The sequence below is a fragment of the Vidua chalybeata genome, chromosome 15 (assembly GCF_026979565.1).
Source record: "Vidua chalybeata isolate OUT-0048 chromosome 15, bVidCha1 merged haplotype, whole genome shotgun sequence".
NCBI classification, from domain to species: domain Eukaryota; kingdom Metazoa; phylum Chordata; class Aves; order Passeriformes; family Viduidae; genus Vidua; species Vidua chalybeata.
In genome coordinates, this window is record NC_071544.1 from 14,006,061 (window position 1) to 14,033,668 (window position 27,608).

General features: G+C 39.1%; 1 protein-coding gene across 1 annotated transcript in view; it reads right to left on the reverse strand.

Moving 5' to 3' along the window:
- Nucleotides 1–1,554: 1,554 nt before the first annotated feature.
- CLINT1 (clathrin interactor 1) overlaps nt 1,555–27,608 on the reverse strand; it is a 46,181-nt gene continuing 20,127 nt past the window's right edge. Inside the window, exons 2-12 of the mRNA XM_053956657.1 lie at nt 23,704–23,808; nt 22,946–23,042; nt 21,403–21,511; nt 20,382–20,546; nt 17,687–17,861; nt 12,531–12,774; nt 11,953–12,034; nt 7,680–7,757; nt 4,770–5,065; nt 3,938–4,142; nt 1,555–3,241 (exon numbers count right to left, since the gene is read on the reverse strand). Coding sequence (XP_053812632.1) covers nt 2,901–3,241; nt 3,938–4,142; nt 4,770–5,065; nt 7,680–7,757; nt 11,953–12,034; nt 12,531–12,774; nt 17,687–17,861; nt 20,382–20,546; nt 21,403–21,511; nt 22,946–23,042; nt 23,704–23,808 — 1,897 coding nt within the window. The 3' untranslated portion in view covers nt 1,555–2,900. The remainder of the gene's footprint in view (nt 3,242–3,937; nt 4,143–4,769; nt 5,066–7,679; nt 7,758–11,952; nt 12,035–12,530; nt 12,775–17,686; nt 17,862–20,381; nt 20,547–21,402; nt 21,512–22,945; nt 23,043–23,703; nt 23,809–27,608) is intronic.

Here is a 27,608-nt window from a genome sequence, read left to right on the forward strand (position 1 = left end):
TCTTCTGGAGAGATACAGGTACAGCTGGACCTGGCTTCAAAAACAAAGAAAGCAACTGTACTAACACAGCAGCATGATTTTGGTTATATTCTAATTATGTAATACAGCAGTTGATAACTGGCAGATCTGTGCCTATTCACATAGTAGCTCATTTGTATTTTCAACCAGAAAGGTAATTTCTAGCTTAAGGATATTATTTGGTTCAGACCTGAAATATCAGAGATGGAAACCATTTTATGGTATTTATCTTAAACAAGTTCAATATTGTTTTAAGCAAGTACCCATTTTATATTCAGTCTTTAAATAAAGATGTAAACCACATTCTGCTAAGCACTGCTATCCATGATCTATGTGCTTGAACTGGGGAGAAAACTTGCAGCCTCTCATCACTGTAGAAAAGATGCACAGAGATGCACCTGGCCCACCTTCTGAAGGAATCTTTCCAGGGTTTGTTTTCTGATGTTTGTTTTTGTTTGAAGGACTTTGTTCTCACCCACCTGCAGAGAACCTGGCTGGCTGACAAAGCTGCTTCTCACACTCCACAACTCCCTGCTTCATATGGAGGATATTGACCCATGGGATGAACAGAGATCAGGTCACTCCCTACGGCTGTTCCCTGAGCCAGGGCACCCTTGACTGAGGTGTAATTGGCACAACCACAAAGACCATCCCAAAGGGACCACGTTTTCCACTGGAGTTACTGCAACCCCTGACAAATCTGCTTCATTATCACCAATGTCAATTAGAACCAAAACCAAGGGTTCCTCTGAAGAGATGTGAACAACCTGAACAGGGACATGGTCCTTCAACTCAGAGCTGACTATTTCACTGGCCAAACCCACCTTAGAAGGACAGCATAAGGAACAGACTCATCCTATTCATCCCAAAACCTTCCAAGGAGGATTGAGAAACACTGCACCAGCACGACAGGATAACAACACTGACTCCAGGTTTAGCTTTTCTCAGCCCCATCTCCCAGCCCTGGAAGGAGCTTCCTTCCCACCATAATTCTGCATATATTGAACCAGTCTGAGCCTTCCCATCTGTTCCAATGAGAGGGTTTGAAGATGGTTATTCCAAATAAGTGTAAAGGTTTCAGAACAGGAACCAGAGCCATCTCTCCTACTCAGCCACTGAAGGCTGCCTTGATTACTTTGATGTAACAACACTTGAAAGCTCCTATTCTTTGAAACTAATTTAAACACATTGAATTGTTGAAAGATTAAAAACCGCAGTCAGCTAATTACACTCACTCTCATCTCTTATTCAGCAAATGAATCACTTTTCATTACCACTTAGCTGAAGTACATGAATTTCTGCCTAATTAGAAATGTTGTAGATGGAGCATTAGCAAGGCTGGAGCGGGTCAGGATATCTTGCCTGCTTCATTTTTAATTCCTAACAGTAGAGCCAGATAGGAGAGGCTTCAGATAAGAAGTCATTAAACAATTTTAAATTATTTATAAAAATTACTTTGCCCAAATTATAATTATTTTTTTTTCCCCAAATGCTCTCATAAACGTCAAATGGAATGAAAGGAAAAGCAGCCCAACATTGATTTTAATGAACATTTTAATGTTATGTATAACAGAACATTATGAATACAATGGAAACAAAGTTTTATCAATTTAATAATAAAAAAGAAATCCAACATAAGAAAAGGGAGGCAATAAATTTCATACCTATAGTATAGTGCTTATTCTTAACAATATTCCCAGCTTGTGAATATAACAATGTCTTTGTGTTCCAGATTCTAAAATCTTGATTCATGTGAACTTAAATGCAGAATTACAGAAGGAAAACCAAAACCCCCCAAAACCTTAATTCACTCTTTTGCTTTCAGTAAATCAGTAAAATCTTTGACTGCTACAGGTCTCCTTTATTAATATATATATATTTTTTTACTCCTCTATTGGATTCCACAGCTGCTAATGCCATATTTACACAAAAGAATCACCAAGTGTTGTATAAAAGTCAGGATCCAATGCCATTGGATTAAGTTAGGTTCTAGATTTACATCACTGAAGTGTGATTCACCTGCTGCTGATGCCCTAAACCAGTGGCTCCTTAGGGACGTTGATGCTACAAAGGATGCCAAGTGCCACTGGAAAAGAACTCCAAGAAAGTGCATTTTCTGGAGTTTTCTGAAAGGAAATCTTCCAGCAGTCTTGGATAGAGCTTCTCCCAGACTTGCACGGGATATCAGTTGTAACATTAGAAGCACGTTAAGACCCCAAAAATCTGTTGATCACCGAATTGCTGCGAGAGGATTTTTACAATAAAAATTTGGGTAATACAGCAGTGTGGCTGGAACATTAGTAAAAGTATATATACATTCCAGGTCCCTTTGAATTAGCCATAGTCACATATGTAAGCCATTTTTGGACAAAAATATATATTCTTATAAAAAACTGATCATAGTACTTGAGTGACTTCACAATTGTGAACTCAGTGGTAGTAAAAGGAATGATCCAATTATGACAAAGCGATCAGGGAGAGGGGGAAAAGAAAGTCAAAGCTCTTCAAGAAAAAAGAAAAGTATAAAATTAGATTCAAACATTTTTACCCAGTCCCCAATCCAGTCTTCCATCAAGTCTCAAAGTTAAAATCGGTTCTTCTATGTAGGAAAGGTTTTTTGATGGTCTTAATACAAATTATTTTGCAAAATCATCAAACACATTCCTTAGAAGAATCTCTGACCTCTCCAGAATTTGAACACTAGTTATTTCAACACTTAGAAAATAGCTTTTGGTTCTTTATGTAGACACTTTAACTGCTAAAGAAAAAAAAATTGATCAGTGTTTCCCGTCCCTTCCCCAGCTATATTTGTGCAGCTAAAAATCCTTCATTCAGTCTGCCCATTTATTTTAATTTCATTTTATTTATTTATTTTACAATCTTTATTTGCTAAAATTGGCAAAATTTGCAAAGGCATCTTGCTTGGGTTGTACAGTCCCAGGAGTCAGAGAGGTCATAGCCATGTTGGGTATCCCCATTCCTATAGTGCCCATTCCTGTGGCCGGCACTCCCACGTTCATGCCCATCATTCCCTGGTTCATCATGGGCGTGGGGGCCATGGAGGCCATGCCCATCGTACCTGACATCACCCCGGGCACTGCCAGCCCCATGGGCCCTCCCAGCAGCGCGCTGCTCTGCGGTCGCACGGGCATCATGTTGGGCTGGGGGCTGAGGTTCACAGCTGCAAAGTTCTGCGTTATGACATTCATTGGTTGTTGCATATCTGCAGCGAAGAGAAAGAGCACAAAAATCACTGGGTGGAACCTGGTCATGCTGAAGGAGCTCATGTGTTTTAAGGAACTCATGTGGTCATTGCTGTGAACATGGATATGATGGCCAGGCTTCCAGCTATTTCCTGATTTGGACATCAGGAGGAATTTCTTTACTGAAGTGGTGGTGAGGCACTGGAAGGGGCTGCCCAGGGACATCTGCAGTCCCCATCCCTGGAGGTGTCCAAGGAAGGACTGGAGGTGGCACTCAGGGCTCTGGGCTGGGTGACAAGGTGGGGATGGGTCACAGGTTGGACTTGGCAATCCCTGAAGTCTTTTCCAACCTTAATGATTCTAAGATTCTGTTGCATTAGTTTCCCTATTTTCTGTGTGAAGACGCAGAAAATTTCTATAGAGGGTATGAATATTATTTTATACCAAAAAATATTCTAGAGAAGTTCTAAAGATTAGGAAGCCCAAAGTCAAGATAAAGCCATGGTGCAAACTCTACAGCAGAACCTGCACAGGCACAGCCTCCTGACACACCAATCTCCATTTAAAGAACACTTGTGTCACAATGCCACAGTGGTTTACGAAGCAAGTGTGACTAAAGGAAGGAAAACAGTAATGGGCAGAAGACTTGGATCTCAGGGACAGCCTATGGAACACAGACAGGGCTCAGTGTGCATAACAATGCAACCATCACTTACTCTGTTGCTGCATCATGGTATTAAGCGATGGCTGTTGGGGTTTGGAAGGCTGCATCCCAGGTACTAAATTGTCCAAACTGATATTTACACTGGGATCTGACCAAGTTGAGGGTAGAGTTTTGCTTGCATTTTTCTGGACCATCTCTGTCCTTGCATTATAAAGTGAGTTAGGCTTCGGCATCATTGGGTTCATGCTTTGCAGAGGCTAAAAAAGAAAAGTTTGTTGGGATTCACTTAAAACAATTTACTGGCAGGAAACAGGACTAAACAAAAGGTATTTAGTTTTCCACAGGAGATAATAAAACCCCATGAAGCCTTGAACTTTAGCTCTTCCAAAGCAGGGCTGCCAGGTGCTGTTCCAGTTAGATTAGAAGAGTATTTGTAAGCAGAGGTCAAGTCCCACATCAACGTGGAGTGACCAGCAGCAGCCAAGTTTTGAACTCAAACATGCTGATTCTTTCCTCCTAATACCAAGTTGATCCATTACAGATTCCAAACCACTCTCCACTGCAGCAGGCACTTCTGTCTTTTGGAGAACAGACCAGTCCTCACCTCCACCTACCTGAGGCTGGAAACCTGTAACATTGGGTGGAGAATGGCCTTACACTACCAAACTACTGCTCCAAAAAAGCAGCTACACTTCCTAGAGCAATGAAGCCCATCTTCAAGAAGAGACTTTTCTGTTTAGGATGCAATTGAAAAATTTTTGACAAAATGCTGATCCCATCTGAGTGACCAGGTCTAATGCATTCCAGCAGAGGAATGGATTCATTTTCAAAGCTGTGGTTCAGGAGAAGAAGGTCATTAGCAGACTGTAGCAATAGCAGCATACCTGTGACCTGGACATGGGTAAACTGACACCCACGGAACTGGAACTCATCATGGAGAAATTCATGCTTTGTGAGGCGGTCATGGTTGTCTGAGAGGGTCCCATCAAGTCAAAAAGATCCACAGAATTGGAAGCAGCTGAAGGATGGCCTGGAGCTGGCTGTGAGCCACTGAAGAGCTCTAGAGCTGGCTGCTGTGCTGTGCTACTGAAGAGCTCGCCAGATGAAGCACTGGCACAAGGAGAAGCTTGGTTGAAGGCACTCCAATCACCAAAGTCTCCATTTCCACTTGTTGCTGTACCTGAAGAAAAGGCAACAGTGTGGGAGGAAGGAAAACAGAGAAGAAAGATGGGACTTAGAGAAAGGCACTGAGAAAATGCTGTATTCCATGAACTGAAACAAATGAGAGCTGATCTGTGTCCGTCCAGATTAACATCTGCAGGTAGAACCTCCATCTGGACATCATTCCCTCTCATGAATATTCCAACAATTTTAACAAGGTACGAAAGGAAACATGAAACACCCGTACACAGAAAGTAGAGGAAGTTTGAGAAGATGGCACCTGTGGATGCCAGGCACGCAGGGACAGGTTTGTTTCAGTTGAAGTAGAACTAGAAGATAACTTGGGGTAGACTGGAGACTACAATCAGAACAACATGGAGAACTTGGATAATATTGATCAACCTTTTATCTTGGCATTCTGATATTTGCAGAGAGAGCAGTTGTCAGGAATAAGCAGCTGGATAAAGCAAATTCCATCATAATAAAGACAACTACATCCCAATTTGGTTGTATACAACTGCAGCTTTTTGTATAAAACCACGCTGAGGGGAATAAAACCCAGAACTTTGAGAGCAGGTTGCCAGGAAAAGCTTATTTGAGGTGATAAGGAATAAGCACATCCCATCCATGCAGTGCTCATGTAAAACACATTAGGTTCTTTAAATTTGATTCCTGAACTAAATGCCTTGATTTGAATCAATAATTTCTCCCAACAGCAGCTTTGCTGAACTCTTGCAGTTCATCACAAATGCTGTTCCATTTCAATAGATGGGGTTTTTGGAGACAAGTGTTTAAATCAGAACACAGAACTCCGAGCTCTCTCTCTCTGTATTTCTCTGTGAAGGCAGAGCCAACAGCATGAGCTGTTTGTAGACACCTGCAAGGGCACCTCTTCAGCATCACAGATGTTGTGACACAAACCAGTGAACTGAGAGCATGTCAAACCTTGGAGTCAAACAGGAGGAATTGTTCCCTCCCTCAAAACACGTGTTTCCCTATTAACAGGGAAACTGTTGATTCACAGCACTGATGGGGGAAGAAAAGCTTAAAACAGCATTTGCAGAAGATGCTGAATATAAAGCAACACCATTTAAACAGCTCACAGGCTACACAGTGAATCACACTCTGAGCTTGGGCCACTGGCCAGCTCAGCTTTTTGATTCTCCCTCTGTTTCACTTTTGGTACTTCAGCTACATCACAAACAACAGTGCTGCCATAGGAAATAAACTCTGAGTGCTGGTGAACATTTAAATCACCTCTCGGATTTCTTTAGCTGACTGAACAAAGACTCAAACATGTAGAGCTGGGGCAGATGAAACCAGTGCCAGTTTCTATTTCCTGCCCTATGCAATGGCTGCTTCCATGATGTATTCCACCCACTCACGGGTAACTGCAGCAGTCTTTAACACTTTGTGTAAATATTTATCAATGTACACCTTCAACCTTTAGTCATTTCTCCTTACCAACACATTACCATTTAAAGAAAAGTAGAAGAGTAAATTTGTTCACAAATTCCAAGTATAGCCAACCACTTCAGTGCGTGAAGTGGGCTAATATTCATTAGCTCAGGGCCTTACTAGAACATTTGCTTTGATCTTCCTCACAAAGAGGCACTATATTAGAATGTTTCAATTAGTATTACATATTAAAAATTAAAACCTACTTTAAATATTCCTGATAGAGAAGTAAATGCTGAGTGTGCTTCTGTGTTCAGACCTATATGCATTGAGCACCAATAATGGAAGAGGGGGTAAAAGGGAGATGGTTTTGCCCCTTCAGTAGGACTTCAAAGATGATTAATCAAGAAGGAAAAGATTTCTAGAGGGGCTTACACTGTTCAGGAATGATTAATAATTTCATAGGACTCCTTGTCCCTTGCATAATGGTGATTGGAATAGATTAATCATGTTAATGCAGATAAAGGATTACATCAATTTAGACTGTATTAACACAGGAGTTATATGCATAGTAGGCAGCTTTGTGTTTGCAAAACAACTTGGGTTTGACTGTGAATACTTGTAAAAAACCAGAGCAGTTCTTTCCCACCAAGTAAATTGAAGGTCTATTTAACTAATCTAGGCCCAGCAGAGCCTTCCCAACACAGCAAAATAAAGGGAGATGGAAACATGCTGACTAAAAGCTGGCTCCCAGGTAGATTTGCTGCTCAGCCTCCTTGCTGTTCTTTTCTCATTTTGTACCTGATCCTGCACCCTGGCTGAGAACCCCTCATCACAAACATCACTCCTGCTCAAATTAACTTCACAAAGAACAGCCAGTCAGCTCTCTCCACTCCAGGGCTGTCTGCAGCCCTGTAGATCCCACAAAGATTCCACCAAAGGAAAATAGATCACTTAAGGAGGTTTCCAAACATATTTTATTGATTTCCAGTCCAATCTTAAGGGAAACCTTTTCAGATGGTGGCCATGTCTCCTGATAAGCTTGTCCTGTCTGCAGGTAAAATGTTTGCACATGCACTGAGCCAGGCTGCATCTTCCTTCCTCCCAGAGCACTTGTGGTCCAGTTACACACACACTTTAGCCTGGAAAGGGAAGGGACTTTCAATAATGCCACATGGCATCTCTTGCCCTCCTTCCACCCTTCAGCAGCACTGCAGTCCCTAAATCAATCCTACCTTGCGATGATGGGAAACTCGCTGAAGCAGCAGGTGAACTAAAATCAGCAAATCCTCCAAATGGGTCACTTGATCCACCTAGGGAGAGAGGGAAGCCAAAAGCTGTTACAAGACTGTGCAAAGATCCATTGCAACAACTGCATGTGGGATTTATGAAGAAAAGCTGTTCTGCACTTGACACGATGCATTTATTGATTCTGCTCCCTAAGTCAGGTACGTTTTCCTGTTCATCCCCACATTATGTTCAAACAAGCCTGAGCAACAATAAACTGGTTTATTTCCAACTGCCTTACAGATCTTGCAGTTTTGTTTTCCATGGGAAGAACTAAAACATGCAAGTTTTTGTCACCTCTAAAAATAAATTCTGAGGTATTAAAAAGATTAACAAGATTTTAACTGGGGAGTTACGCTACTAGTTTGGCACTTTGTAAAATTAAAAATTTGGAAGCATAAAATAAAAAGGCCAACCATTGTTATTTTATAAAAGTTAATTTATTATGCTTCCTATGAAAAATTACATGTCACCTTATATTTAGTTTTTGTGTTACTTAAAGCATGAATGATTCTGCAATGATCTTGAATTAGGATTTCAGGGACAGAGCTTGCATTTGTGTTCATTTTTTTATAAGTTTGCTTCCTTTCTACAGCAAGAACATTAAGCTGTCCAACGAGACATTTGTATACAGCATATAAATTATTGACTTCTGAATACAGCATAGTAACAATTTTTCACTAAAAGATACAGCCAAGGTATAAAAGCAGAATATTTAAGAACCATATTGTAAAGTTGATTTTTAAAATAAACTCAGAAAAGTTATAAAAATCACCTAGTTATGGTTGGTACTGTTTTTAAGCAGGTATTCCACTGACCATAGGAAGCCAAGAAGTTGACCTTATTTGTTTGTCCTTAAAGATTTCACCTCCAAGAGCAGTCCCACCCTCAGAAGAAGCCGCAGCAGTTCAATTATTTTGCTTTTAGTGTTCTGCGTACATTATATAGGTTACATCACAGCTGCTTAGCCTGCAGTGCTTAGGAGGCAGCCAGGTGGGACTGGAACATCTGTGCTGCACTCAAACACCACCAGGGACAGCTTCCAACATCTGGTGCCATTTCGGAATTGTCTTATCGCTGCAAGACATTCTGCCCCATCTGCTACTCTCAACTGGGTTAATTAAAGCAGAACCATCTCCTTTTTAATAAATGGCCAGCAGTAATAAAAGGAACCATTCACTTCCTAATACATGTGTACTTGTATTTCTTTTTAATGTTGTTTTACTGTAGACATTGCCAGGAAGGCGACTGTTCTTCCAAGGGGAAATGTCTTCTTGCTGAGCGCGTAGTGCAGGATATAAAACACGAGCAGAGAATGCAAGGATGGTCTCTGAATTTTCAGACACAGCACTACAGAAGCTCTTTCAAAACCTTTTCATGATGGAAACAACTTCACACGAAGTTAAGCAATTTCTTCAACACAAATTCTGAAGTGATTTAATAAACAACTCATGTGTGTTTATAGACATGTTTTATTCTGACACCCAAGAATGAAAAGGACAGTGAAATATCAAACTAAAAACCTGATCTGACTCTGTTTACCCTGTCTACTGCAATGAACATTTTCAAGTGTTTTTTTTCCCCACATATGTGCCTACAGAGTTCAGAACAGGTTAATGATTTGAGAGTTTATATGCAGAATGAGAAACACAGATGACACACTCCTGACCACATGCTCGAAGGAAAAAATAAAAATCGATGTTCCCTGCTACACCCATTATCCTTGGGCTGCCTGACAGTGCCTAGGGATTAATTTAATTTTAAAAACAGAACTAGGTTCAAACCCAAAATAACCTCTTAACATCTTCGGTCAAGTTTAACTTTTCCTCCCCATCTCTTGCCTGTTTTCAAGTGAGTTTCAGAGAGAGGTGACAGAGATTAAGCTGGATGCAGTAACTCTCTAAAGAAAGGTTAAAGAACCTCAGCTCATTAACACCAAAAATCCTCCCAGCAGGTCTAACCAGCGATCTTATATCTTCTCTTTTATGGCAAACAAGCATCCCCTCACATACAAACTGTGTTGCTCCAGCAAAGAGTAACACTGAGCCCAATCAACCCTTTCACATCTCTGCACCTGAAAATACACAGATAAGCAAACCCTAAGTTCCCTGAATTGACACCACTTCCCTGTCAGTTCCTTCACAGGACACATCAAAGGCTGCATTTGACCCTTTCCCTGCCTTGCCTGACACTGGGAATGTTCCCACAGCCTGTGCTGCAAGGAGCAGTGGTCATAACAAGTGACCTGCATGTGAAGGACAGTGCTAATCTCAACATGAGCAAGCCTCAAAGATTCCCATACCAGATCTGCCACTACAAATGAACCCTCTCCATCTGCCTGCTCGGGTCAGCAGAGGTTATTTAGCAGGACAGCTGGTAATGTGCCTCTTCTCAGCACCATTTCTAAATGCTGCTTTGGAAAAAAGAGAAAAAAAAGATTAAAAAAAAAAAAAAAAAAGGCTGACTACAGCAATGAGCCAAACTGATGAAAGATTTAAATATACTGTAATACAGAAGCTGCCATAGTTCTGTTTGAAATATGGGCAGGTTCATTTTGAAGTGGAAACATCTATTCTCAATGAGATCTTATTTTTATAAAAAGAAAAACAAACACACTGTATATAAGACAAGAAAGGTTCCAAACCTTTCTGCCCTAAGAATTAGGTTGAAAATTATTCAGTATTGACTTGGGATAGTGGTTCTGATCCATGATCTTAACTTTCATGGAACTGTAGTAACTCTGGTGTACAATGAACACCTTTGTACACGAAATTAAAAAAATAGGAAATTAAATAAAATTAAGTTGCTCCCTAAATTTATGCATTTGTTCATAAAAACAGACACATGAAATGACTTGTATTTCTTAATCTGTAGGAATTAACTCATTTCAGAATAGACATTAAACACTGTCTACTTTCCCAAAAATAATAGTGAGCAAAGTTTTAAAGATCTACTCAAAATAAGGAAGGAAATATTAAGATAGATATCTGATAGTAAGTTACCACAGCAGTTTCTCTCCCCTGCAGTAGTTTTGATATATTTTATAGTGTATTAAACACTTACAGAAATAGGGTAGTGATGAAAGGAATCACAGAGTCACACAGAATGATCACAGCTTTGGTCACACAGGACAATCAAATCCCTGGTGTGACCCTACAACACCCCCAGGAGTGGTGCAGCTTCACTCAGGGGTGAGCAAGACCAGTCCTGAGAGATGCCTGACTGCAGCCACAGGGCCACACTCGTGGCCTCCAGCCACTCTGAACTGCCATTCCATGGTGCAGCCTCTGTCATTTCACCTTGTCTTTAAAGCAAGGGCCCAGCAGACCCTTGGCTCAGTGAGATTCACACACCCTCTGCACTGCCAGCACCAGCATGTCCATCAGGGGACACTCCTCATCTGCAGTGGGAAGGTCTGTGAAAGGTTTCTCTCTAGGAAATACTCATATTTATTTGCTACTCAAAGTGGTCTCATGTTCCAGTTCACTTTCTCCCAGCTGTGCCATCAGACCACAAGTGCACAGAAGTTCTTTTTCTCTTCCATGCCACCACTAACCCATTGATACCTGAAACCTGTAAGCACAAGAACAAGTCTGAATTTCAAGTCTTAGGTTTTGAAAAACGAAGCAGCAATCCTCTGAACTCCTACCCCATAGGAATGCACTGAAATTTAACACACTCCTGAAAAGAATCTGCATTTTGGGAGCATAAGGGTAAGTCCATGTGAAGATTAACAGATTTGCTACACATTTAAAGAGTGAAGGATATGTTTTTAAATTAGTAATTTCACTTTTAGGTAGCAATTTCTTTTTGGTTCTAGGGTTTGGATCAACCAATTGCCAAGAGAAAATAAGACAAAGAAACAAGTTTGCCATATACCCCAGATGAAAGCTTCCATGAAGATTATCCATCTTCACCTGCCGAGCCTTTGAACTGCACTATGAGAAATGCTTGAATATGAATGGATTGCACTTGCTTTTAGAGTTAATTATAAATAACTGCATTACATACACAGTTTCTGACAGACTGATCTAGCAGTTAATCTTTCTGCTCCTAACATTTATTAGTCCCATGCAATAGCACACACAGTACCGTGCTACAAAGGGTTCTTTCTAGGCAGTTTTACATTTCTTCAGGTATTCATTTCTCAATTTATCTACTTTTACTTCATTCTAGCAACAAACAAGCTTCTCATCAGAACTGGAACAGATCCAAACCTACCTGTGGAAGCTGGCTGGCTGGCTCCATCAAATAACAGGTCCACCAGGTCGTTAGAGGACTTGCTGCCAGAGGGGACAGCAGCCTGGAGAAGAAATGACACCAGATCTCAACTCATGATGTCATTAATCAATCAAATGACATGAAGAAGTTTTCTGGGTTTTTTTTGAAGGATTTTGTTTGCTTTGCTTTTAAGATTTGGCTTTAAAGCCAACAATCATGCGGCTAAATGTGAAATCAAATACTGAAAAACTAAAGGCTCATAGTTTTTTATAACTGAAGAATTTAGTAAGTTTTCAGTAAGGGGGCAGCTTCACAGAATCTTTAACACTTCATGCCAAAATTCTCTTTGCTGTCCTGAAGAGAGCAAAACATGCTAGTGACTATATTTTAAAAATTCTACACCTTAAAACAATCACAATTAATTACAATTACACTGTTCCACAACCGTGATAAATGAAATATTTTTGACAGAACAGCTCCCTTGAAGGCTGCATCACAAAACCTACCCTAAATCAGAAATTGTCTTAGAGGATAGAAGAAAACAGCTTCCAAAATGATGTGCTGTCCTGCTGTCTCACCTTTGTCGTAGGCTGTGCAGGATGAGCAGCAGAGTTCTGCTCTGGACTTGCTTTATCTCCTGTGTAATGAGCTGCTGCTCCCAAGTCAATGGTTTTTGAAGGATTTGCTGAGCGTTTCTGTCTGATGGTGGTAATTTCTGTAGCTTGTGCAATATGTATGTGTTTTGTTGTCACAGTCTCCTCTTCATCTTTAAATTCAGCTTTGGGAGATTTGCCTCTTCTGGATTTTTCCTCATCACTGTCACTAGAAAAACAAAAGTGATAGCACAGCATTCGTGATGGACTTCTCAGTTCCTTGAGTGGATGTTTGGCTTAAGTGATAAGAGTTTTGGTTACTGCAGTTTCTTGTAGCAACGGTTCATGATAAAAATGCTGCTTTTTCCTACATTTGAGAGAGGAACTGTTCCACCCTTACATAACACATCACACCACACAGCATTGCACCTGTTGTACAGAAGCAGTGGAGAAAAGCAGGTTATTTTGTTAAGCATGAACTGCAAGTCCACGACAGAGGATAATAGGAAATCAGTGTTTAAACCCAGCACATTGAGTCACCTTCTGACAGGAACTCCCCCACACATTATGTAACACTTCAGCAACAAAGTTAAGTTGGCAGGTGTGCTCAGTACTTACACCAAGAGACAAAGCAATGAACCACATTCTGTACTGTCTTTCACATTTGCACAACTCCATTTGTATTTCAGCTCATTTCCTTTTCCAGGGAAACAGGGTTTCATATTCTTTAAGATGTTTGTGGGAAGAGACTGCTTACAGAATTATGCAATGCAATGTTACCATTATCAGAGCACACAGAGTTGTTCTCAAAATGTAAAAGAATAAAAATCTCACCCTTTTAGGCAAAAACTTTTTAGGTGTTGTTGCACACTATTTGATTCATTTGTTACATTTTCTACTTTTGTATTTTAAGTCTTTCACAAAGAAAGTAATTGGCCCCCACCACCACTCATGTTGCCTGTTACCATCAGGATTTGTACATAACAGAGAGAATTGCTGTACAGAAAGCTTAAATACATTGGAATGTATTTTGAAATTGTAATTCCCTTAGCAACAGAGTTGAAAGTGGAAGGGTTTTATATTTTAATAATGCATTAGAATACTAAAACTGAAAAATTTAAGAAAGGCTGTCCCTTTGTCAGAGGGAATGTGACAGTAACTGCAATATACTCTGGGGGAGAGCCTTTGTTCTCTGCTAACAATAGTGGCTTTTTGGGAACACGTTGCATGCACCATTTCCTCTGTGCATGTTACCTGCTCACCACTGGGGATGGCTCAGTTCAGTATCATCACTCAACACAAATGCTCACTCCTCTTTGCAATTCTTTTCGTGTTAAAAAGAAATTTTACAGCTGCTGACCAACCAGCAGCTCCTGGCATTGGCTTGAGCCAGCCTTTCACAGATAAGGGAGCTCAAATGGCATCTTTTAACTTTATTTTATCACTTCAACCCTGCAGTGTGAGCCCAGCCCTGCTGCCCCACCTGTGTGCACAGAGGGGACCCCAGAGGGGACTCCACCACAGCCACACCTCCACCTGTGACATCAGGATTTTAACAGAGCGGAGGGATCTGCACATTATCATGGTGTACACAGGACATCCATGCCAAGGGCCCTGGAGGAGGGTGGAGAACGCTGCTGGAATCATCCAAGACCAGGACAACACAACTAAGGCTCAGTCTGTCCATGTATTGTATTTAATACCTGCAATGCATTTCTTGTCCACACTACAGAGTCCAAGAATGTTCTGTGGGCTAAGGAAACAAGTGACAAGCAAAGTCTGATTGATACAGAACTGCTATATCTCAATCTCACTAATGCAAGAATGAAAAAAGTCAGTCTTTGGTGATATACAGCAAAATAAATTAATAAAGGCTCTGAGGAAAGACATTAAACATATATGCCAGAAAGGAGAATAAATATTACAAGATTCAATTTTCTATGACAACCTGTACTTCTTCCAAACTCTCTCAGGAGATCCACTTTTTATTTTTCTTTAATGGTCACATTAACAACAACAAAAAAAAATTACAGATTAATGTTTGCTCTAAGTGTGTTTACTGTGCTCAGTAAAATTGCAGTGCTTCATCTGAGAATTGCACACAGAACTTAAAAATAAAATTACAGGAATGTACCAAATAATTAAAAAACTTCTGCAAAGAATGTATATAATTACAACTTCGAGAAATCAAAGTATGGACACATGTTCTTTTCCTTTGCCTTAAGTTTTTTGTAGTGAGTTTTTTTTTTTTAAACAAACTTCAAGAAAACAAAAACAGTGTACTGAGACTTTAAGTATACCTAAATTACACCCCAATATAAAAGTCATTCTTTAGATACAAGTTGTCTTTAAACGTGGCTGTTGCCTCCTTTCAGAGGAGTACTGGAAGCTTTGCTCCCTTTCTATTCTGTTACCTACATCAACCTGAGTACTGGAGAAACAAGGATTAACAGAGTTCTAAGAATTCTTAGGAAAAATGCAGTGTTTCAGAAGCACCTCTGTGTGTCTGCAGGTACTCAGAAATAAGATTTTCAGTGTGCAGTGCTGCACTCAGGACAGCAGCTGGTTTATTCATCTAAGAACTAACAAGCACTAAGAAAGAAAACCAGAGGCTTTCCCAGCCCATGGGGCATGGCTTGTGGTTTTCACCACTTGCACAGGGATGTATTACTGGAAAAAAAGAATCCATTTCCCCTATAACACTGCTAGAATTTTTCATCTAAATTAAAAAAAAAAAAAAAAAAAAAAAAAAAAGGCAGCAGACTTGGCTTCTCCAGATCTCACTGTGCAAAGCAGTTGCACTGAAATCTACTGTACACTCATCATTTTGGATCATTTAGCTCTCTGGTAAAGTTCTTATTTCATTCAAGCATTTTTTTTCCATCTATGCAAGCCACTGGCTTTGCAAGTAAAGTCAGAAATCCACAAGTTTGGCCAAGTTCTTCTGGTGTGTAAAGACCATGGCTTCCAAGTTTTATTGGCCACAGGTAAGATGTGTAAGATACATTTATTCTTTGTGCTTCAAGGCTTTTATTGGCTTTACAGTACTCAGGCAATAATGGTTTATAAAGTTATTAAGACTGAAACAATAGAACATAACAGCACATTTGCCAGCTGAGTGAGTATCACCATTTAGTCACTTTTCCAAGTGAAATGGCAACTTAATTGTTATTATATGGCAGCAGGCTACAAATAAGCCAGTACATTTTTGGCACTTTTTTCTACAAAAAAATTGCTGAAGTGTGAAAACACAAATGCAGAGATTTCACGAGGCATTTACAAAAGAATGTTATTTTGAGCCTAAGTTATATGATAATTAAAATTTTATGCCACCTTCAGCTTTAATATTTAAATATAGTCTTTTGCTAATAGAGCATGCACTAAGGCATGTATTTACAGTATCCTTAAGGATAAATACAGACATTCTATAACCATCTGTTCAATCTTCTTAGGTCCTCTGATGGCTTTTGTAGAAACAAGCCTCTTCACTCAAACCCTTGGATAAAATCCCTTCCACGGTATTTCATCCCCATGCCCAGATTAGAGAAAAAGAAATTTCAGACTGGGATTTAAAGCAATGTTAGAGGAGCTGAAATACTGCAGCCTGAATTCCTTCTTACAGCAGAATAATCTGCAAGCATCAAACTGCCTTTGCTCATGTATGTCCCAAAAATTCCTCTTTTTATTCTGAGTGCCAAGTTTATCACTTTTATAAATTTTGAGACAAAAAAAAAACCTGACGTAGACAAAAAAAAAAATAGGAGAAAAAACCAAACAGAAGAGACAAGGGTTACAAGAGCAAAGCAAAAATGTAAAATGTAATATTAGCCAGAGAAAAAGAGCAGTGTAACTTGGGGCAGAGATGTACAGTGGGGAAGTCATCAAAATAAGCTGCTTTTGTTAAAGATTAGACTTCAGAAAGGACTGTCTACACCACTGAAAAACAAGACTTTATCCAGCACAAGTAAGAGACAGGAGCCATTCAGAAATAAAACAAAGGAAGTAAGATTAAAAAAAAAAAAAGTTTACTGTACATCCCCTATGTGAAATGTGGCTGGTGAGATCTGCAGACATCATGGGACAAGTTGCTTTTGAAAGATAAGTACAGAAATGCACACAAATGTACCATTGTTACATGTGAAATTGTTTACTTTTCTTCTGATCCCTTCTCTTTGTAGTCCATTGATATTAGGTTCTAAGAGAGAACCCTGATGTGTGCAAAGAATACCAGCTTTATGATTTATTAATGCCCCAGCAAGAGGACCACAGGGGCTTTCCCCCAGAAATGCTGCCATTATTATTATTTTTTGTTTCCATGCAAAATTGTTTTAGTTTAGCATCACACAGATGTGTGCAAGTGTACGTTTATGTTCATATACATGTGTGACTACCTAAAGATATTCTTGTAAAAATATTAATCAAATCTCAGTGCAAATTTGGTTTTTCAGTTGTTTCCCAAAAGGGAATTATTTCAATATACTTGAGCACCTTCTCTACAGCAATTTCAGATTCTGTTAAGTACAAACTTGATCTCCAGATAATTAAATTCAATGCACCTGTTGAAGTATGACAGATGTAAAGTTCTTTCCATAGCCAAAGCAGGGTAGATTTTCTCCCTTACTGAAGAAATTTAATGACCAGATGTAAAATACAAGAATTTTCCTGAAAAGCCTCAACTGAAATTGACTTCTTTTTTTTTTTTAAGAAATCATCTGCATGCTGTTCTTCCCGAGACCAGCTCAGGGAAGCAGCACTGTGTCAAAGCAATTTCAATTTTCTTCCTTGGCACGCCAGCATTCAGAGTGTGTGCAGCATTAAGTGGCAGCCTTCAGTACATGGCACATGAGCACTGAATTGCTGAGACAAGGAAAAGCTCAGGATATTTCAGCCAAATTCCCTGCTTTGCCAGCAGCTGGGGCAGTAATGGAAGGCAGCCAAGAGCAGTTAACTACTGCCAGAGCCACACTGTTCCCCAAGGCCAGGGGGAGCTGCAGAAGCCCAGGAAGCAGGTACTGAACCCAAATATGCTTCCCCCTACAGACAAAAAGAATGGCAGAGGATTGTAGCTTATATCCAGCAATGTCAAACTGCTTCCTAAGAGCAATCTCACAGATAAATTCAGGTTAAAACAACTCCAGTACCTGCACCTTTCTGGAGAGTCTTCTCTATCTTTCCTTCGGAATTTGCTGATGGTGTCGTCGATGGTGCTGCCGATCTTGTCACTGAGCTCCCCTAACTTGTCACTGAAAGGAAAAGTTGACTTTTTATCCCATTCTTCATCCCATTTGGACTTGGGCTCAGGATCATATCTTTCACCTGGTAAGACAAAGATAAGAACTATTAAAGGTACCAAAAAAAAAAAAAAAAAAAAAAAAAGCCTGTGGCCTTTCTGGAATCCCTCTCAATCCCCCCTGCCTGACCCACCTGAGCTGCACAAGTTTACAGAGCAAACAAAGCTCCCTCAGCTGAATCAACTCTGTTACAGCAAGGAACAGCATGGAATGCCCATCTCTAAGTGGCAGGAATGAAGGCTCAAAGACTTTTGTTTATGGCAATGACACAAGCTCAATGCCCAGCACATGAGGATGCTGTTGGGCTCTGCTGAACAAGCACCAGAGGCACGAGCAGCCCTGGCTGCAGAAGCAGCTGATCAGGAAGGGCACATGGCACTTCTGGAACAGCTCCTTAGTGAGCTGTGTGATCACAGGAAAATCACTGGGAGTTTTATACACTGACATTAATACACAAACAGTACTAAAATACTAAAGGAATGTGCATAATAACTTTTCATTTTCCACACTTAGCAACTAGAAAAAGTTTTAAAACTATTTAAGAGTGATTAAAAAAGAAAAGGCAGTAAACTCACCTTTTCAGGGGCCACTGAATACCCTGAACATCTTTCTTGAGCACTATTATCAAGAAATCAAAAACTTTTTCTTCTAATTTAGTATTCCAGACCTCCATACTGGTATTTTAGATTACAAACAGCTGCCAGTTTTACATAAAATAAGCACATTTGTTGTACAATCCCATCAAGTAAGTCTAAAACACCAACGTCTTGCTTGTACAGACACAGCCAACTTGAGTTTAATTCACATGAAAAAAACAACATTTTAACAAAGACTTGACTATCAGAAGCACTGCACACTTCAACTTGTATTATGATCTTGTATCAGATCTTCTGCTCAAAATATAGGTGTATAAAGCAAACCAAACCAGCTCAGTTCCTAGACAATATTTGTAGGCAAAAATTTTATATTCTGAGCTATTATACACATTAAACAAACCATTTTTGTACATCTTTTAAAAATGTGAAATAGTGATTTTTTTTTTTTTACTTAGGCTGTGTAAAATTGAATATGAGAAAGGAAGGACAATGAAATAATCCCTACTTCAAGTTACATACAACTGATATTGCAGCTCATGTGATGTTCAAGGTGTATTCAATTAAGCCACTTTAATAAATAGAAAATGATGATTCCAGCATTACAAGGTGCAAAATTTGAATTATACCCGTTTGATAACTTTGTATCATATAGGGTGTATTTTCTTAGTAAAGACATAGATGCAAGTCTCCAATGATATTTGTTTAGATCCATAAAACTTTTCCAGTAGAGAATCTGCTACAAATCCATGAGATACTCAGTGAGATCTTTATCATTGGAAAAGGAGACACTGCTCAGAAATGTACTGCTGTTAAATTTTGCAGGAGAATAAAATGGTCTTATTTCAGTTTATGTCAGGCTCTCAAGCATTTTAATGCAAATTCCTTTAGAGGGGTTTTCCTGTGCAATAGTAATTTTAAAATTAAAACAGACACCAACTAGAAGCTCAGTATTTTCAGGACAAAATACACTAATGAAATATCTTAATACAAGCATTTTGTATTTAAATAACTAGAATCTTTTTGACTAGAAATCTCACTTGGGAAAGGGTTTGCTTTATGCTGCTAGAAAGACTTTTTAAAAATCTTTACTCAACAACGGAAGGAATAATTCAAAACCCTTTACCACAAAAATTAAATAGAAGACAAACTAGTCCTCTAAATTAAAAAAAACTGAATGATACCTAAAGAGTACATGGAGAAATGATTCTACCCAGCCTACGAGGATAGATCACGACTCTGCACAGAGAAGTCAAAGATAAGCTCAGTGAAAGAACAAAGGGACATGTACTCAAAGTACAAATACAGTGACTCATAAGTATTTCCTAAAAAGAGAATCACCACAATTCCAAGCAGGTAGCAAAAGCCTAAAGGAATGTAATAAAACAAGAAATATCCTGCCTTGGAAATTTTTAACTACTCTGCATATGAGGAAAAGGGAGAATGGAGAAGCAACCTGTCAAAACCAAGAGGGATCAAATCGAAGTGGAAGGCTCACAGAGAAGAAAAGTAAAAAACCCATAAAGCACCAGACAAACAGGTGAAGTTTAAACCCTGCACAGCTACTACTGAGCTCTTACAGTAAACTCAAAGAAATCACCAATTCGAGCAAACCAGAGCCTTGTGCCAGTGGGACTTTGGTACTCATCCCTTACTAAAAACAGCCAAGGATTTACTCAGGCCAAAGTAAACACAGACTGGCAGCTGGATCATGGATGGCATGCTGGGATACATCAGATGGAAGCCCCAACAAAAGCTCAGACCCCTGCCACACACTACTGCAGGCAATGGGAGCCAGGAGTAACGTACTTGGTGCCTGTACTTAAAGTCAGCTCTGACAGACCCCAGCAAACTCACACAAAATCCACAGATGCATTTCAAGGCTCCAAACAGTATTATCTGGGAAAGCAAAAGTGGATTGGCAATCCCTGCCAAGGCAGCCCAGTACTCACTGTATCTGAACCCTCCGACACTGTCCGAGGACACCCCAATGTATTTGTCTTTGTTCTTCTTTGCTTTCTTCCTCTCCTCCCGAAGCCGATCGTCGTCTTGAGCAAACTCAACCATTTCTTTCACCTTCTGGCGGATGTTTATCCCCTGGTCTTTGCCATTCTCATCTGTGCAGGTAATGCAGGACAGATGATGGATGGAAGATGGGAGGAATAAAGGAAAATAGTAAGTAAGAGGCAGCAATACTGAAAACAAGATTGATAAAAAAAATTGAATCATAAACACAAATGGTCAAAGATTTCATGACTACTACATGAGGTCCATTGCATCTATTTAAAAGGGACTAATTAACAAAAAATTTAGATAAATGGGTTTGCACTGAATGGTGTACTTAAACATAGGAGAGATTAACAAAGACTGAGACAGAACTCATTCTCCACTTGAACAATTTTAACCCCTCAAAACATCACCCTTTTTCCTCAGTTTTTTCACAACAGTTTTTGCAAGTTTCATTGCAAGAACTCAGTCTCATGGCAGAACTGATTTTTTGAAAAATTGCTTTCAGTTGGGAAGTACTATAAGCTAAATGTGCTCCTTTCCAGCCTTTTTCACATTCAAAACACACACTGGCCTTGCTGCCTTTGCACTGTAAATATTATTTGGTGGGAGGAAAAAACCCCAGCTTCAAACAGATGTGTGTGTTTTGGAGCTCTAACCTTTTCTTCCCATATGATTAAAGCTATTCCTTTACGGACACCACAGGGGACCAGTCTCTAGTGCATATTTTAATATAAACCCCAACACTCATGTTGTGTTGGTTCTGTTGTTATTAGCCAGTCTTTTCTGCAAGTTCTTGTCTTCACTAATTAATACTCTAGGGCCCCACGTCTTGGATTCTGCACTCTTCACACAACTGGCAACAGTCACATTTTAATTAGACTGGGGAAGCTTCTAAGCTGGTTCAGGTGACTGACAACTCCAACTACTGTTTTAATTTGCTTATAAGATTTTTCTATTGCTCACCTACAAAGTGGTAATTTTCCAGGGATCGCAAATCATAAATGTGTTCTCTGGCACTTGTAACAACACGCTCTGATCCATTCCTTATGAGGTAAGCTAGGAGCAGCAAAGACTATAAAAATACAAAGCACCTTATGATTGCATGAACAAAAACTCTACCTTTTTTTTTTTTTTTTGTAAAAATCCCAAACCTACCCCCCTCCCCAAATTAGTAAATACTAGCCTTCCCTTTTTAAATACATGCTTATTATATGAGTCCCATGGAAAAATTTTCTTCCTCACATGAATCTTTTGCTCTTTAGACTATTAAAACTGTATTTTTAAAACTTTAGCTTGTTATAACTAAATCACAAATACTTACCTTTATCAGCTACTGCTTGGTTTAAGATAAAGTAGTAGCAATTAAGGAGAAAAAGTTAACCTGTGAAATGAGGCATTTTCTTTTGCCTCTTTTGTTCACAATTTTCCAATGGCTTTCACTGAAAGGTAACTTGTACAGGAATCTAAGAAGCCTTCTGCAGGATTCAATGGATATACAAAACTGCATTTCAGGACAACTTTAGACAAGTGACAAAACAAATGAAGTTTATATCATACTTTCATTTCAGTTCTCTATGTTGAGGATTTATATGTAGAAAGGAATAAGGCATTTTCTCTGAAGTAGTGCCTTTATCAGTTAAAACTATCATTTTATTTCAACCAATCCAAACTTGATAAGCAATTCCAAGAAGTCTTTATAACATAAGTAGCTGTGTGTGATAGCATTAAATATTAATTTCTATTGTACTTCAGGGAAAACAATTACTATGACTACAAAACATCAAGCACCTGTGAAAAGCACAAACCATGCTTTAGAATTAATTGTGTCTTGCAACAATCCTGGCATCAAGAAAAACAAAATATAACCTAGCTTAATACATCAGTTCTAGAAAAGGAGGTTATATTTGCATAATTCAGTGAACACTGAACACCACTTTAAGTGCAGCACAACACAATCTCGAGGAAAAAGTTTCTGTACCAAACACAAGAAAAATGCAAATGACTCTGATCTTTTCCAAAACACAATTAGGACATAAAACTGTCCTGTAAGGAAATGCAAGGAAATTGGGCCCACTCAAAGGCAAACTACAACTTTTAAACCATTACTAATTGGCAGAAAATTAAGATTAGTTTGCATTTTACTTAAGGTACTCCTGAATTCCTTCAAAAAATGTTTTCCTGATAGCACAGTAACTTAACATCTCCTTCTCATGGAGCTCATAGCAATTCCTTTGGGTAAATTGAAACTCTGAGTGCTACTCTAACACCTGAATAGCAGCAAAATGGAATTGCTCTGTTGTGCTCATTAAGTAACATCTTAACGTGCTTCTAAAACCAGAAATTCTGAGGGTTTTGTCCATATACAGCATTTGAAAATCACCTTTGACTTCACCAACAGCATTAGGGAAGAAATTCTAGGTTGCTAGAGGAGAAGGTGCTGTAGGATTATCTAAACAAGAACTCCACCAGGACACTGCATGAGCCCCAAGCCCTGATCCTTACACACCTTATAAACTCTCCTCCAGTTCTTTTTGTTGTCTTTCAGCATCCGAGTCCACAGCATGTTCATGAGCTCTGGAAACTGCTCGTACATAAACGTAGCCCTAAGGAATGGAACAAAAGCAGCATAGAAATGTCGTTTTCCCGGGTTGGCCACAAGAGCTTGTTCACGCTCAGGGCTGGCAGTAGATGGCAGGAGTGGTCTAAGCTCAGCCACATCGATGACATTAAAGGGAAAAAGCTGCCCCTGTTTTAACTCCTAGCTAAGTCATTTACATCCCAGGACTACAAAAGAAAAGAGTAATTCTAAATATCTGAGGCAGTAAAAGAACCTTCACTAATTTGTAATGAAAATAATGCTGAATTATGAATACCCTAATAACCACTGCAAGTGATCAAACACACAACTTCCAAACTGATTTGGAAGAAAAAAGCTCAAAGAAGAATTCACCATGTTTTGCTGTTTTTGTAGAAGTTACAAGAAAGCGCTTTGAAAATAAATACTCCAAAAAATCACCTATATTGAAAGAATTCCGAGGATATATAAATGAAAAGAATCAAGAATTTTAAAAATACCTGGGCTTCATTTTTTGACAGTTTTCAATACATTTGATGATTATGCATTAAAAAACGTAAGACTTTATTTACAGCAACTTTTGGGCATTATCAGTCTGAAAAGTGCAGAGTTGATTTAGCATCAAATTTCACATTCTTATATAAAATGTACCTTTCTTTTCTTCATCACTGAGTCAAATTATCACTTACTTGGCAATCTCTCCCATGAGTTGCCCTGAAGGTCCCCATGGATCATCATTGGTTGCTTCTCGAACCTTAGACTCTATTTCTGAATAATTCATAACCACATTGGTGCTGCAAAGGAAAAAAAAAATTCACACACATGAAGATTAGCATCAAAACTGAGAAACACATGAAAACTTAATAATGACACTAGTGCAGATCTCACTTAATGAGATACCTCTACAGAGTGGGAAAGAAAACAGCTTTAGTGCACCAGTTACCCTGAGGACACTATACACCACATTTAAGTTATCTTTAAGAAGGTTTTACTATTCTATTAGTCTTCAAGAATACAGATGAGAAACTGGGGATTACATTACAGCTGGATTCAGTCCAGTAAAAATGGCTTTGGGTCAAATTAAAATGCAAACCAAACCACCAGAGTCAAAACTGATGGCTTCTGCAGCTAGGTATGGTTTGCTTACAGGTTTGTAATGGTACAGAGTTATTTGCAAGAGGCTTTATAACTCAATCAGAGGCATTTTTTTTTAGAATGACTTTACAAGAGAAAAATCAAGAACATCAGTGCCAAACAGGTGTTAGTGAAAAACTAACAAATAAAAAAAAAAATTAAAAAAAAAGGAATTCTAAAGGAAGGGAGATGAGATTCACTAGAAAGTCTGTTTCCTAGCTTGAATTTAATTAAGGGAAAACAGCAAAAGAGAAGCTGCAGAGCACTCAGTTACAATTACAGCAATGCAAATACTGCAAGGAGCTCGGGCTGTCTCTTCGAGAGGTCACAGAAAAACCTTACTTGGAAAAGGTTTTTTCTGTGATCTTAATATGATTTCTTCTTAATTAATCCTCCAAACAGGTAACATATGAGCCCAGCAACCTCCTTTGTGCACCTAAAAGCATCCAGGATGATAACACAATCATGCCCCTCATCTTTTATGGCGAGCGAGCTGCCCTAAAACCTCACTCATAGTGAGAAGGTTTGAAACTGCTATCTGCTTCTGGAGGGCTCACCCCAGCAATGAAACCAGCAGTGAAAAGAAACCTCCTGGTCTCTGCTTTCCCTTCATACCTGGAATGTACTCAACACATTTACACCTAGCATGTCAGAAGTTTGAAAGCTTACTTAAAAGTACATCATAACTGATTCAGAAGCTAAGAAAAACCCGTGCGAGTCCTTTTAACACAAACCAACCCACAACAACAAATCAATTAAACTGTAGGAAAGATCTAATGATTTATAGTGCATTGTGGAGAAAGCATTTGCTGCTTAAGAACTACTTCTGAACCTGCATGACCTAAAAGGAGAAAAAAAACCCCAAGATGCTCAATAGTCATTCCAACAGTTATCCCTCTGTCCATGTAGGAGTTTGCACAAAGCAGCATTCAAGCAAGTCCTGCTCAATTTTATTTGGCATAACGATAGCAAAGATCTTGGAACTGGGAGATATAAACAGCAGAAACAAGAATGAAATCTCCTTAAGTCTGAAAGGGGACACAGAAGGTAATTGTTAAAACAGAATAAAATTTCTGGACTTAATCTTGGATTCTCAGCATGAGAATTCCTGCTGTCAGATCCTGATGTATGATTTTATTCAACTTTGTGTCTAAAGAGAGCATAAGCTACATGACTGAATAAATAATCAGCAAGCTTCCAGAACCTATCTATATTACAACAAGCATGTAAGAACACAGCAGCAGTTTGGAACAACAGCAATTAAGGCTTTACAAATTCATTTATGCTGAATACACTTCAAGCTTCTGTTTCTGGTATTTTCTTTACTGTACATACAAATGTAAAGCAAGCCCATCTTTATTTCCCAAAAGTGTGGAAAAAACACAACCCCAAAGCTCCAGGATTTGTAGCACACTGGTTCCCTTGTCCAAAGCAAGGAAAGGCAGGGAACTGAATGGAAAGGTTCTGCTTGTTTTTATAACCCCTCCTTCAGCATTTGTTTGAGAGACTTGATGGAGACTTGGGAGGAGGAAGCATAACATGAAGTATTTCCTTAATTTCTTAGAGCAAAGAATTTAAGAATGGAAAATGCTTGAAGAGATGCAAACTTAGTGTACAAAATAAACAGCAGCAATGGCTATGCAAGAGATCAGGGCACGTGGCTAAGGCAGCAGCAGGGCTGGAAGGGGGAAACGGAAGGAAAACAAGGGAAATTAAGTAATGCCAAGAGAAAAAAGGTGCAGTTAAGCCTCTCTAAGTACAGAAACATGCTCGGCTCCTAAACCCCTCCTGCAGAAAAGTTATTGTTCTCAGTAACTAGGAGAAAGCTCTTTTATAAATGCCAAGCTGAGACCTAATGGAATGAACCATTCCAAACCAAAGCATCTTAGAGCCACATTTAATTCAGGAACAAATGTAAACTTCAAGGAGGAAAAAAAAAACCCTCACTGTTGTATAGTTTGGCATCATTCCAGGTCACTTAAAAATAACCATTTCTAAAAAGGTGGAAATACAGTTTTATTCTTCCTTTCCCATGTTTTCTATGGCCCTCATTCCCTGCCCTACCCATGATTCCTGTGACCTTTGCAGCAAAAAAATAATTTATGTCCAGATGTGAAGGGAAAAAGTGACTAGCTTGATTGCCAAGACTTCCTGTGATTGATATAAATTTAATATCCGAGGACACTTTCCAACACCAGGGGGGGCTCTCTGATTAGTTTATCCTGGGCAGCTTCCAGGGAATCGTGCTGGACCGCATGGACAGGCTGCTCTGCAAACAAACTGCAACACTCGGGGCTGACAGAAAGGAACTTTTCAGGCAGGGCTGACAACCCCCTTATCTGCCAGACTACATCTGATTCACCCTGAATCACTGAGACCCTGCACCACTGAACTCTCGTGACAAGAACATTTACAGAAACTTCTGACATGGACAAAGATACTAAGCAGGAAAGTATATTTTGAAAGTCACATCCAAAATAAGGGTATAGCAATAAAGGGGCTGACATGAACATCAACATTAAAGTGTTACATTCTTCTGTGTCTTACATTTAAATCTATTAAAACAGATTAATCACAACTGATTCTTTTTACTCTTTATGTACCCCTCCTAGGTGATTTCAGTATAATTTTTTTATAAAAAAACAAAATTGTTTTCAAAAGCCAAGAGGGGGCACTGTCACATCTCTATGGAACAAGAAACACTGTGGCAGTGAGCAAAATGCTTTTAATTTTCTTGTAACTTTACATGTTTGCATCTGCAATTTACAGCAACACTGAATAGGTAGCTCAAGCCTAGGACTAAATTCCTCTTAAGCAAATAAATGGACATTGCTAATAAAATCAGTGGATAATAGCTGTAAATACCTGACCATCTCCAACTGCAGCAGAAAAAAAAAAAAACATTTCCCCTTAAATGTCTTACATGCATTTTATTAATTATCATATGACATATTGAAAATGAGTTGTTGTACCACATACCCTGAAATCCTACTTTATCCACAATTTTGTCTGCATTTTTCAAATAATTCAATCAATTGTAAATAGCTTCAATTTTTTTTCTAAATTACATTTTGAGATTTGTACATCTGAGGTAAAGCTATCATCTGGGTCCAGGTGTGATACCCTACAGTGTGCTAAAAAAACAAAAAAGAAGCAGGAGGGGAAGAGAAGAGCAATGTAAATAAAAGGGGAGAGCAGTATTGAACATATCTCAATTGTGTAATTTGAGGTAAGAATGGTGTTTAGCTGGTATTAGGGAGAACAAACAGGCAGCAAGAGGGGACCAGAAGTTCTGTACCTGCTCATATAAAACTCAGATCAGAGAATCTGTGAAGGTACAGCCAAAACATTCATCAGTATCTGCCACTTCAACATTACAGTTGCAATACTCTGAGAGCACTTGAACTTTCAGGCATGAAGAAGATAAAAATACTACAGGTCTGAGATTGTCTTCAGCACT